Here is a 13,557-nt window from a genome sequence, read left to right on the forward strand (position 1 = left end):
TCAAGATGCTTTAGAACGTTTAAATAGTGATCCCTAGTGAATCGCAAATGAAGGCTAATGAGGTAAGTCGAGGTTTGCCACCCAAAAGGAATGATAACTGTTACAAGGATAGTGGCCTGCGGGGGCAGCAGACCACCATGTCTGTGATTGTCTTGAAATAAAATGAAGCCTGTTTTCCTTAAAGAGAAATCGGATGCTTCTAAAAAAATAAAAAAAATAAAAAAACGTTTTTTGCAGTCATAAACGGTTGCTACCTCCAAAAAACAGTTGTACGTCTTTCCCTTCATGCTCTGCCTATATTTCTCATTTGCCAAGGCTGCAACCCAGGAGTCAAAGATCAAAGAGCAAGGCAATGCAGAGGGCGGAGTGGGCTGATCAACCCAGGCCCAGTAGCTGCTTTAGGTTCCATTGATATAGCTGGCTCATTTAAAAAAAGCATTTCCTGAGAGTGTCTCAAAGTAACATGAGAAGAAGGCATATAGGGTCCTGAGGCTTCCGCAATAGAATGGCACACCAGAGTTCGACTATCCCTTTTGTTGATTCTATACACATAGCAGTTAATGTCTTATTATTTCTTAATTGTGCTACATATGGCGTAATTTTGGTGTGCAATATAACTTCATCTAATATTGACAACGACTTTGTACACTGCAAACAGATGTCTATTTGAGTAAGAAGACACTGAGAAGAAGGGTTTTGTTGTCTGCCCAAGTCTCTGTACTCGTAACACCAATGAAATGTGATATCAAAATATTGCGTTTTTCATACTGGCCTGCACATATATTGAGTTGCACTATATCATCAACGTAAGTGGAAGTTAAATTAAAATAGTAAATATATATTTTCCCATGTATGATTATCTTGATGACATAGTGGTAGTCTCTATTTTGGAGTTCACATAGATGTAGGTTGATATTTCTGTCCTAACCAAACCTCTTGCATACAACCCAATTAAATAATTTATATCGAGTACATATAACACACTGATATAACCTATTTAAAGAACACTGGGCAAATGTAAACAGTTAGACTCACCTTTTACACATATTCTAAAGTTTTCAGGTAATTCCAGACAAACTCGTATCTCCCCACCTTGTGCAGACTCGGCTCTCTTGAACTCATCTTCACCATAAATGCTGGCCAATGCCAGCAGTTCATCTTCCTGGGCTTCCTGGTCTTCTGTAGACATTGATGCACCTGTAAAAGAAAATCAATATTTTTTGTTATAGTTTACAGCAAAATGCAGCCCTTGCCGCAAGTCTAAACAGTAAAGCGAGTGCTACTGCAACCGCGTTATTATCTGGGAGCTGTAAATAACAGCAGCCTTGACTGGATGTGGTTAACCACCAGTGTCAAAGTACTGTATGACGGATCTCCTCTCTTAAAGAGAGTGCAATATGGAGGCCAGAAGGGTATTTCACTTACCCACCTCCAGGACCGGCGCGCTACTAATTCAGGATGTCTCGCCACTTAGGTATTTACCTTTCCTCCTAAATATCTGGTTGCAACATATGATCATTGCACATATGCAACATTTTGATCATCCATTACAGATGTTCCTACACATAATTGTTTTGATGAGACCCCTTTACCTGGTTGAAGGTCAAAATGATCTTCACTACAAAATAAAAAACAAAGTATAATTGATACACTGGAACAGGACATATTGTACAACATTGTTTGGTGTAAGTTAACACAGTTGTAAGGAAATGCCTCCTTGGCATGGTTACCCCCTAACTGTTTGCCTTTGCTGATGCTAAGTTTTGATTGAAAGTGTGCTGGGACCCTGCTAGCCAGGCCTCAGCACCAGTGTTCTTTCCCTAAACTGTACCTTTGCTTCCACAATTGGCACAGCCCTGGCACTGATAAGTCCCTTGTAACTGGTATCCATGGTACCAAGGGCCCTGATGCCAGGGAAGGTCTCTAAGGGCTGCAGCATGTCTTATGCCACCCTGGGGACCCCTCACTCAGCACATGCACACTGCCTAACAGCTTGTGTGTGCTGGTGGGGAGAAAATGACTAAGTCGACATGGCACTCCCCTCAGAGTGCCATGCCAACCTCACGCTGCCTGTGGCATAGGTAAGTCACCCCTCTAGCAGGCCTTACAGCCCTAAGGCAGGGTGCACTATACCACAGGTGAGGGCATATGTGCATGAGCACTATGCCCCTACAGTGTCTAAGCAAAACCTTAGACGCTGTAATGGCAGGGTAGCCATAAGAGTATATGGTCTGGGAGTTTGTCAAACACAAACTCCACAGTTCCATAATGGCTACACTGAAATCTGGGAAGTTTGGTATCAAACTTCTCAGCACAATACATGCACACTGATGCCAGTGTGGAATTTATTGTAACATGTACCCAGAGGGCATCTTAGAGATGCCCCTGAATACCAATCCGACTTCTAGTGTGGGGCTGACCAGTTTCTGCCAGCCTGACACAACCAGACGAGTTGCTGGCCAGATGGGGAGAGTGCCTGTGGCCAGGAACAAAGCCTGTACTGGTTGGAGGTGCTTCACACCTCCCCCTGCAGGAACTGTAACACCTGGTGGTGACCCTCAAAGGCTGACCCCCTTTGTTACAGTGCCACAGGGCATCCCAGCTAGTGGAGATGCCCGCCTCCCGCCACTGTCCCCACTTTTGGCAGCAAGGCTGGAGGAGATAATTAGGAAAACAAGGAGGAGGAGTCACCCACCAGTCAGGACAGCCCCTAAGGTGCCCTAAGCTGAGGTGACCCCTGCCTTTAGAAATACTCCATCTTAGGTTTGGAAGATTCCCCCAATAGGATTAGGGATGTTCCCCCCCCCCCCACCGAGAGGAGGTACTAAGAGGGTGTAGCCACCCTCCAGGACAGAAGCCACTGGCTACTGCCCTCCCAGACCTAAACCACCATCAGATTCCTGCAACCTGAACCAAAGAAGAAGGACTGCTGACCTACAAGCCTGCAGAGACGACAGACGACAACAACTGCTTTGGCCCCAGCCCTACCGGCCGGTCTCCTGAGTCGAAAACCTGCAACCAGCGACGCATCCAACAGGGACCAGCAACCTCTGAAGCCTCAGAGGACTGCCCTGACCCCCAGGACCAAGAAACTCCCGTGAGCAGCGGCTCTGCTCAACAACCTGCAACAAATTTGCAACTTTTCAACAACTTTAAAGACTTCACGTTTCCCGCCGGAAGCGTGAGACTTCCCACTCTGCACCCGACGCCCCCGGCTCGAGATCCAGAGAACAAACACCACAGGGAGGACTCCCTGGCAACTGCGACTCCGTGAGTAGCCCAAGATGACCCCCCTGAGCCCTCACAGCGACGCCTGCAGAGAGAATCCGGAGGCTCCCCCTGACCGCGACTGCCTGTAACAAGGGACGTGACACCTGGAACCAGCACTGCACCCGCAGCCCCCAGAACCTGAAGGAACTGAACCTTGGTGCAGGAGTGACCCCCAGGCGACCCTCTGCCTAGCCCAGGTGGTGGCTGTCCCAAGAAGCCCCCCCCCTGTGCCTGCCTGCACCGCTAGAGTGACCCCCCAGGTCCCTCCATTGTTTCCTATCTGAATCCCGACGCCTGCTTTGCACACTGCACCCGGCCGCCCCTGTGCTGCTGAGGGTGTCTTTTGTGTGCCTACTTGCGCCCCCCCCAGTGCTCTACAAAGCCCCACTGGTCTGCCCCCTGAGGATGCGGGTACTTACCTGCTGGCAGACTGGAACTGGAGCACCCCTGTTCTCCATAGGCGCCTATGTGTTTTGGGCACCTCTTTGACCTCTGCACCTGACCGGCCCTGAGCTGCTGGTGTGGTAACTTTGGGGTTGCCTTGAACCCACAACGGTGGGCTGCCTATGCCCAGGAACTGAGACTTGTAAGTGTCTTACTTACCTCACAAACTAACCTTTACTTACCTCCCCAAGGAACTGTTGATTTTTGCACTGTGTCCTCTTTTAAAATAGCTTGTTGCCATTTTAACAGACTGTATATGATATTGCTTTTATTCGAAGTTCCTAACTTACCTGTGTGAAGTACCTTGCATTTTATGTGTTTACTTCAAATCTTGAACCTGTGGTTCTTAAAATAAACTAAGAAAATATATTTTTCTATATAAAAACCTATTGGCCTGGAATTGTTTCTGAGTGTGTGTTCCTCATTTATTGCCTATGTGTGTACAACAAATGCTTAACACTACCATCTGATAAGCCTACTGCTCGACCACACTACCACAAAATAGAGCATTAGAATTATCTAATTTTGCCACTACCTTACCTCAACGTCCTCCAAAAAAGTAATTCACAATTCTGGCACTTCTGGTTCTTCCTACTGGTTTGATGTGGTTGTCTCACTGTGGACACGTGGCACACAAGTACTCTGTGTTTTTTAGGAGAACGGTATTTACTTCAAGACATTTGTTTAATATAAAAGACTCAGTTTACTGTCACATGAGGGTGAGGTACTGTCCTGTCCTTTCAGTGGATGTTATCATAAATTCCTTTTAAGTATACTGCCTATAGCACTCCATATGGAACAAAGAGGAAAACAAGTTTACAAAAGAAATCATTAGAGGCTGCTTAAGATTAGAGAATGCATTGAAACTTCCACGGCCCCTGTATATTACTAGTGAGACAGCCCAGCTCAATGTTCCCTGATTGTTAGAGGAACCAGACAGCATATCATTTTAGTAAGAGATATCTGAAGCTTTCACTTCTTAATAACATGGTGAATGCTAGATGAGCCACAGGTAGTTTTAAACCCTCGGTTACAAGATACTTGTCTGTAGCCCAAAATGGGGTCTTACAGTGGTATCTTAACCACATCTAGCACTTAGCATTGTTTTGTTCTGACACATCTACGCCTGGGTACAGCCCATGTATTAGTGGCTTTCCCCCAAAGATGAAGCAATGGCCAGACGTGGCAGAAAATGGTCATGTGATTAACAGGTCATCTCCAGGCACAATTACTTTCTTTTATTTTGTAGACTCTATAACGATATTAGGAACGTTTACCTAAAACCACATTTTTTGCAAAGAAACATTACAGAAACAGAATTATAATAAAGCTTATTCGTACATATGTTCTCTGGAGGACTCCAATATGTGTTTGAGCTGTCACTTTGCTATCCATATTAGGAAACCCTGAATTAATTGTATCAAGCTCTTCCTTATATATCATATGAGACTACTCGATGGCCCAAACATAGAACTATTCATAACCAGGAGTTATATTGTTTCATTTTATCATAGTGCACCCTAGCTAGATGTTTTTGGAATACAGAGGTAAGTTTGTCATGCATCTATTTCACCCAATTCTTTTCCAAACTACTTGATTAGGCCAGTCCTGCACCATAGGTGCACTAACTTACATATTATGCCCAATGGGACTCGTTTTAATATTTACAATCATAGGAGTACTTTATAATGAATTTGTTGAAATAACACTATTATTGCAAACATTGCATCGCCATCATTATGCACTTTCTTTTTTTTATGAATTTACGTCAAGACAAATTGTATAACTTATATTGCTCTTAGTTTTTACTGTCACTGAATCAACGCGATTGAGAAAAAAATTATACTAACGGTAATGGTTCTATTACAGAGGAGCATTTCCCCATGTTCTGATCTTCTAAAATCTATCTCGGAAATTGCAAATTGGCAGAAAAACAGTACACATATGAATATGTGGCACATCCATGTAATGTTTATGTTGATCGAATGATTTCGAAGATGTTAATTTGCGCCTTGTACACGATCACTAAGACAGCTCTTGCTTTAAGTAACATGTCAGGCTCAAACGCACGTAACATCTGTGATGCGCCTACTCGCTCCTTGCAGACATTGCTTCCAAATGCCATAACTCTCCTACCTGCTGCACCTTTGCCTGCTGTACCCACTGTGCTCTACTCAGCAAACGTACCTACTGTTTGCATTTACAGTTTAAATGTTACTTGTAGTTCTCTCTTTCTATCATGCATTAAATCTGACATACTACAATGTGCACAATGTTGACTACTACCAATGACATGGTGTAAATGCATGATCCACTATAAATATGATAGTATATCAACAAATGAAACCCTAATCCCACAAACTGATGCCAATGTAATATATATTTTTAAAGCACAATGACATCACAAAGAAGGGGGCGTGCTAGTGACGAATGGCATACATCTGAGTCCCAAAGCTCCAGAGCGCCAAGCCCCATCCAACCCCCACCCTGACCTAGATTTTTAAAAAGTAAGACTGGGTGCTGACACCAAACACCCCTAGGAGCACGCAGTGACCACCGTAGTGGCTATATTTTCAGCTGGTGGACCCGGAATCCATGGCCACCCAAAATGGTGCCTGCCATGCAGTGCCCCCCCTGAACCAGTGGTGAGCTGCTCATCCGGACTGCTGCTTGTCGCAAAGTGCTGAGAGCATGGCCACTACAGGCAGAGAGCCCAGGGAGGCCGCTATGAAACGGTAGAGCAGCAGTACTCCTGCAGCAGCACCTGAGAGCGCCGACCAATCATAGGCCTTGAAACCACACCTGCTGTGTCGGGCCACAACGAGATAGGTGGCGGTGGCCTGGCAGGGAGGAGGCTTGTTGCTTCAATGATTGGAGACCAGTTGGGGGTCAGGCTTGCTTTGCTCTGCCTGATGCGATGTGGGGGACTGCAGAGCTGGAGAGCAGGAGCCCTGAAGGTGTAGAGTGGATGGGGGCTCCCGCTGGCCTGTGTCCTCCCTCACCCCGGGCTACTAATGAGAGGTGGCCTACTTATGGACCATTTGGGAAGAGCGGTGAGGAGAAGGTGGGAGAGGCACACTAAGTGGTTGAACTGCGTGAAACAGACGAGCCTGCAAGCTGTAATTGCCAATAGGGGAACCAAAAGATCTCACTCCTGCTGCTCCCCTGCGCAAATGAGCCAATTCGACTACAGCAAGGGGAACAGCAGGAAGAGTGGCATTGGAAGAAGCCCTTGACAGGGGGCACTACCCTGGACGGGGCACAACTGACTAGCAGTGAGCCCATGGGCCACGATCGGCGGTAGGGTGCTCGCCGTGAGGGATCATGTCGAGACCCAAGGCCTGGGCCCATGCGGCGGCTGCTGGGTCTTTAACCATGGCAGTCTTTGTCTACTCTTGTCACTACTGCGGCAGGGAGCATCATTTCTGAGTGTGCTTCTCTACTCGTGCCGGCAGGGAGGCCCCAGTGGCCGTGACACGGAAAACGTTGCTGAGGCCGTGGGGTGGCTTTCTCTCCGGCAGGCTGCTGTCTCCTACAGTGGCATTTAATGACCCAGTCAGAGCCTATACTTGCTCCAGCCCTTTCAGAGAAAGGCGGGACGTAGCGGACACTGTCCCGTGAATGAACCAAGAGGTATCCCAGAACCAGTCAGAGCCTATACTTGCTCCAGCCCTTTCAGAGAAAGGCGGGACATAGCGGACACTGTCCCGTGAATGAACCAAGAGGTATCCCAGAACCAGCAGTCACAACTCATTCCAGCATTGTAACTACTGACCACCCCCCTCTTAATTATTGACGGCTGAGTGTAACCTCTTATCCTTGACTCCGGTTCGCAGAAGACGTCCTCCTCCTGAAACTGCCCACTTGCCCACCGAAACCCATTATTAAGTCTGTAATCAGCAACACCCACTGGGGGATTGCTGCCTCTACACCTGTACTACACAGTTGATCAACATGGGCAAGAGCACACAGAAACTGGAGACTGACCCAGGGGATTGGCCAGGTCTGGGCCCAGACAAGCTCAGAGATACGACCCGTCTTGATACTAGGAATTCATCCTCAACTCCTATGCTACAAGATATATTGCAAGCAATTGCAGCATCGTGGGAGGCTTTAGAAATGAAAATAGATACACTGGGCACTGACCTAGGCCTACTGCAGGAAAACAGGTTGCTTGCCGAGCAGGTCACGACTGTCGAGAGCGAGCTCTTGGATGCAACCCCCGCCATAGCAGCAGCTGATGGTCGCTGTGACCTCCATGGAATCTGAAAGTACTGGAGAACAGAGCAGAGGATGCAGAAAATAGGGTGCGCCGTAATGACATTAGAGCTTGGCATGACGTATTCCATGCAGTTCCGCGCACATGGGGATGCCTGAGGGCGTCCAATTCTCTCATTCTTACAAGACCAAATGGCAAGCATTGATGGGAAGGAAATTTGCAGAGAGCCAATGGACCCACTTATGGCAAGATCTACACAAAACCTCACATGGTGTTTCAGGCAAAAAGTCCTATTACAAACTTTTGTATGATTAGTATATACAACCAGAAAAACTGCATTAAGTCTATCCCACAATGAGTCATCTGTGTTAGATAGATTGTGTTAAGGTGGGGTATAAGATTCTCATATGGTGGGTGGGCCCAAAGATATTAATCTTTTAGTCGGACAACCTTAATTCGCACAGGGGCATGGCATTCTGATTTTGTTCAGAGGCCGGTGTCACCGCACCAGGTGCCAAGCTCTGGGCGAGGGCTGCATTTTGACACTTCTTGCAGGGTTAAAGGCACAGATTCCAGAGTCCCTTTGTGCCAGCAGCTAATAATGAAAATGTCAATTTAACCCTGGTGATTTATGCATCTGTTGAGAGATGGAGTTATGCCTGTTATGACTCATCTAAAAGTAGTGCAGAGGGATAATGTTCCTACAGCAAAACACAATATGTATCATGCAAATCTAAAAAAAATTTTTTAAGTAGATAGTTCAGTGAGTTATTGTTCTGGCCCCGAGATACTTTTGTTGATTTCTGTTCATAAAATACAATCGTAATAAAGCACAGTGAGCTATGAACAGGACCACTGGAATTACGTGATTGTGCAGCCACAACGTTTTTCGCATAACTGTGGATTTGCCACATATACCATCATCTGCTGTAGAACCAGCAGATTTTAACAAAAAAAAAAAGGATTTGGTTTCTAGCACAAACAGTGACGTATTGCTGCACAGCGGAAGATCCTTTGCAAACGTTGACTGGTCAGTTTTGTATCGCTAATTACTATACTTTGGTATATTAAACCATTATTAATGAGGTACAATCTATGCCCAGAAAGCTTTAACAAATGTAAGAATCAGAAAATAATGAAGTAATATTATCACAAAATATACTGCATTATGCAGTATCATTTGTCTTATCTTCCCACACAATTTAGCCAATCCTGCCACATGATTTGGCCTTCTTCTGTCACCTAATTCCAGTGCCCCTGGCTATGAACAAGAATCAAAAAGCAGCATGGAACCTGCAAGGCATCGGTTTCCAATCCTATTGTTTTTCCCTAAATGTTCATTATTGTAAGGTTGCTAAATAGGGTTTCTTTGGATAATAATAAATACTTGTTAGAAAAAACAACCCCAACCACTATGTTATGTTTTAAATCCTGCATTTGTATTTCACCAGACTAAGCACTCTTTTCATATAATGCCTGCCAGTATAGATGACGTGTGGCTCCTACATGTTGTAGTCCTCATTGTATTAAGCAGGGCGACTGGAATTATGCTGCAAGGGAGGGCCAAAATATGCAACAGGATTGAGCAAATCATTCAAGAAGAAATTCAAACTATGCTGTGTAATGCGGCACATTTTCTAATAGTATTACTTAAATATTTTGTCGTTTTAAAAATGGTATTGGTTGCATCTCATTAGTACCAGTTTAACACCCAAGTATAGCAACAAGCAAAAGAAAGGTGACCAGTCCCTCTTTGCAAAGGGCTTACTACAGCACAGAAACATGTATCAATGTGTTTCTAGTAACTTTCGAACCATTTAATGTAAACTCTGCACATTATGCAGCAGAAGATGGATTATGTGGTAAATCTATAACCATGCAAAAATCGTCACAGTTGCACAATTGCATAATTCCACTGGCCATGGTCTTAAGTATCATTTCCTGTACACTGATATACACACTTACACACCATTGTCTCTGAATTATAAGTGTTTGCTATAACTCACTCTGGCACCTTACTCTACTCTGCATACTAAGGATGAGTAGTGCTGTAAAAGGAATTACATGCACACAAGAGCGGGTCTATTTAGGGATGAGAGACAGCATCATGGACATCAATTCACCAAAATGCAAGTGGTAGCAGAAGTGACATCATGTGTCCTTGGACATCCACTTTCACTCACACACACATACTTATACATATGCATAAATTCACAATTACACACACTCTCTCTCATAAACACACTCACCTGCAATCATGCACACAACATACATTTAAAAGCATTTTTACTTACCTCAGCTGCCAAGGAAGGGCATATTCCTAGCTAATTTCACTTCATTTTTGTTACGCTAATGGTGAATAATTAAATTATTATTCACTATTAGTGTAATACAAATTGACAGAAAACAAAGAATGGAGTACCAACTGCCATCCTGGATGAGCTGTAACTTTGTTCCTGGCAGTGAATTTGCCGCTTCTGAAACCAGGGGTCACAAAGGAAGTGCCAGGGGCCACAAGGGGCAAGCCAGAGGTTGCAGCTGTGACCCCTGGGGACCACTCAATGACGTCCATGGACAGCTTTGTGGTATTGATTCATTGGAGAAGGAGGTCTAGGGGCAGGGGAGCACGACAAATATTCTCACACCATCTGGCATGAGCACTAAAGCCAGCCCTATCAGGGATGTAGCTACCACTCTGGCAGCATTTGCATTGCCCAGACCCGGAGTTAAAAGCACATCAGCTGATTGTGGAATGGACTGGTAGGAAGGCGCTATGAACTGAAGAATTTAATTTAATTTTAATCTGTGTTTTAGTAAATTTTTATTTCAACATTTCCAGTTAATGCATAATGAAGGGCACAAGTAGACGTGCCTGCATATCAAGACCGAAGTGCTCTAATCCCATAATCTTCTAGTGTCACATTGTAACCTGCCAGACTAATGCTCCGGGCTAGAACCTTGGATAGATTTCTACCTCATTTGTTGAACAATAACATAGTGATTTTCTGTCCATATGTATATGTCTTTTTTGTAGTGGGACCCTAGCCAAACTGCGGTGGAGCACGTACATGGTCGAAAACAAATCTGGACACCTGTGTCAAATCTCTGAGGGATATATCTACTAACATTTCAAGCAACCAACAGAGCAAGTGAAGATGCTGTGATACGTTGCATGAAAGGGAAAGAGCAGAGTAGCACTGTATTTTCAAAGATATATTGCATTCGAAATGGGATTGAAAGGTCTGATATGAAAGATACAAAGTGAACCCTCACATTATCTCTGTTCTTCCCTATTCAACCACTTAATCACTCAGATCCTTTTTCTCTCTCCGTTCCCTCCTCTCTCCTACCTTCCCATTCATCTCTGCCTCACAAACTTCCCTACATGCTTTCTATCAGTTCCTTATACATTCCATATTATATGTCCCCTCTACCTTTTATTCTCCTTTCAACCTTCTCTCAGTCACCCTCAGCATCTTTCTGTATCTGTTTTGCTCCTTTCACAATCTGCTCTTTCCCTCAGTTTGCAGACCCTCGCCTGCTTTCTTCTTCTCTCACTGTTCATTCTCACTGTTCAAAGCTTCTGTCTCTTCCTTTAAGTATATAACCCTCTCCTCCTTTCTCAACATAATTTTTCTCTCTTTTTTCACACACTCTAGTTAGTAGTGTTGCTGCCTATGAACTCTAAGCCTACGATCAGTAAGAGTGCTACCTCTGGCATTATCATTCATGGTACCGGAGTAGAACTGTGAAAACTGCACCCTATGTTGGCTGCTTGGAGTGTATATGTTTGCTTGTTTTTTCCATCTTTAATCTGTCCAGTTATGTGTGAATGCGTTAAAACAAACGTGTAAACGTGTGAACGTGTTCAAACAAATTAAACATAAAACAACGTTGGCTTCTTCTGTGAGCAGTGTATTTTATAATCGTGCAACATCCTGATATGTGTCCATAAAAATGACCTTTTGTCCTGAATTTTTACAATCACTGTCCTGAATTTGCCTTCTTATCAGGTGGTAACGCTAGGTCTGGGTACACCTATCTGCATGTCACTGCATCCGCTGACCAGATCAGGCCCTTTAGTGTCAACCATAGAGCATTAAACGTGCAAATGGACGAGAAAAACTCGGTTCCTCTCTTCTTGACAGAGGTACCTTTGGCATAGGATATACCTGTTGCGCGTCCCGACTGCCGTCTGTTGACGGGTTCCACTATTCACTGGAATACTTTTGCCTCAGCGATCGATATCAGACCTGAGAAAGCTGGAACATTCATCCCCGTGACCCATGTAAACGGGCCGGGTGTTGATGATCAGACTACCGCCTTCGAGAGCCATCCGGCCCGTACATTGCGTCACGACTCAGGAGTGCGTCGCTTCCTGTTGCTGCTTCCAGCTCAACTTTACGACCATCATAGGTGTGCTAAGTAGATTTGCTAGAGCCACCCGGCCTGTACATAGCGTCACGGTTCCCGAGTTTGTCTCCACCAGTAGCCTAGCTCCCTGTGCCACTCCAGTTGCATATCCGACAGCGTTAAAGCTCTTGAGCGCTGTGCTGTCACGAGGACGGTGCTTGTGACGTCCCCACCCCCTTTTTAGTTTATATCGTTAGTTGTAAGTGGGTGGCCTACCTTTTTATCATTCACCGTTTCCGGGGATGGGACTGATCTTGCCTTTCAAAATGAAGTGTTTGGTGGGTCTCTGGATTAATCCGTCAGCACCAGTTTATCGACTGGGCGAGATAGCTCCCTCAACACCTGCCGCAGCTGCGGCTTTTATGTCGGAGATTCTCGTAGCTCTTTCAGGAGATAGCGGACGCCACTGTGCATTAGTTCTCAGGGTCCTGAAACAGCCCATTGAAATACACTAGAATGAAAAAATTCCCAGTGTCAATTCTATTAAGGACACGGAGCCGATAATTATGCATGCATATCTTTCTTTGCTTTATTAAACCAGCAGCCTCCATATAAAGTCTAAACAAACAGATTTAACTACATTTCCCAAAATAGATTTAACTACATTTCCCATGAATCTCCATAACAACCATTGTCTAATCATGTAACAGTCCATTGTACATAAATTGTGACCAGAATCTTAAAGCCATAGACCGGGATATTTCACAAAAATAGAAGGACTACAATTTTACTTCAACAGAAGGCACAGAATTACAGCACTCAGCACTGTATCGCAGAAGTGGCGCTAAAAACAAATACAGTTGTTTAAAGCCAGTTTTATGCATTTCATTTAAATTGCTTTCTGATAAAACCTGCTAACTATCTCTGCCTTGGGAAACAAAAAAGGCACCTCCCACCGTTTTCAGGCAATCCTCTCTAAAAACTGGGACATGAGCTAAATTTCACAAAATCTGCCGGGACAGTTGGTAAAAAACCAGGACTGCTAGCAAATCCGGGATGCCTGGTCATCCTCATATAAATGTATGACATCCCTTCCTGTTCTTCTTCACTGTAGGAAGATAACCTTGAACGCCTGGTCTACTCAAATTTCTGAGAATTACCTATGGAATAGAAAGGTGACCCACATTATCAATTTCTTTACATTGACTTCTCCCACCAGCAGATTTCCGCTTTATGAATATATCCATTATCATTATACCCAGACAATTATG

General features: G+C 44.7%; 1 protein-coding gene across 1 annotated transcript in view; it reads right to left on the minus strand.

Moving 5' to 3' along the window:
* Window positions 1-12,313, minus strand: part of LOC138304555 (E3 ubiquitin-protein ligase RNF14-like) — a 108,232-nt gene extending 95,919 nt beyond the window's left edge. The window contains exons 1-2 of the mRNA XM_069244708.1: window positions 12,106-12,313; window positions 1,036-1,197 (exon numbers count right to left, since the gene is read on the minus strand). Coding sequence (XP_069100809.1) covers window positions 1,036-1,189 — 154 coding nt within the window. The 5' untranslated portion in view covers window positions 1,190-1,197; window positions 12,106-12,313. The remainder of the gene's footprint in view (window positions 1-1,035; window positions 1,198-12,105) is intronic.
* Window positions 12,314-13,557: the final 1,244 nt, after the last annotated feature.

Source organism: Pleurodeles waltl, chromosome 7 (genome assembly GCF_031143425.1).
Source record: "Pleurodeles waltl isolate 20211129_DDA chromosome 7, aPleWal1.hap1.20221129, whole genome shotgun sequence".
NCBI lineage: Eukaryota > Metazoa > Chordata > Amphibia > Caudata > Salamandridae > Pleurodeles > Pleurodeles waltl.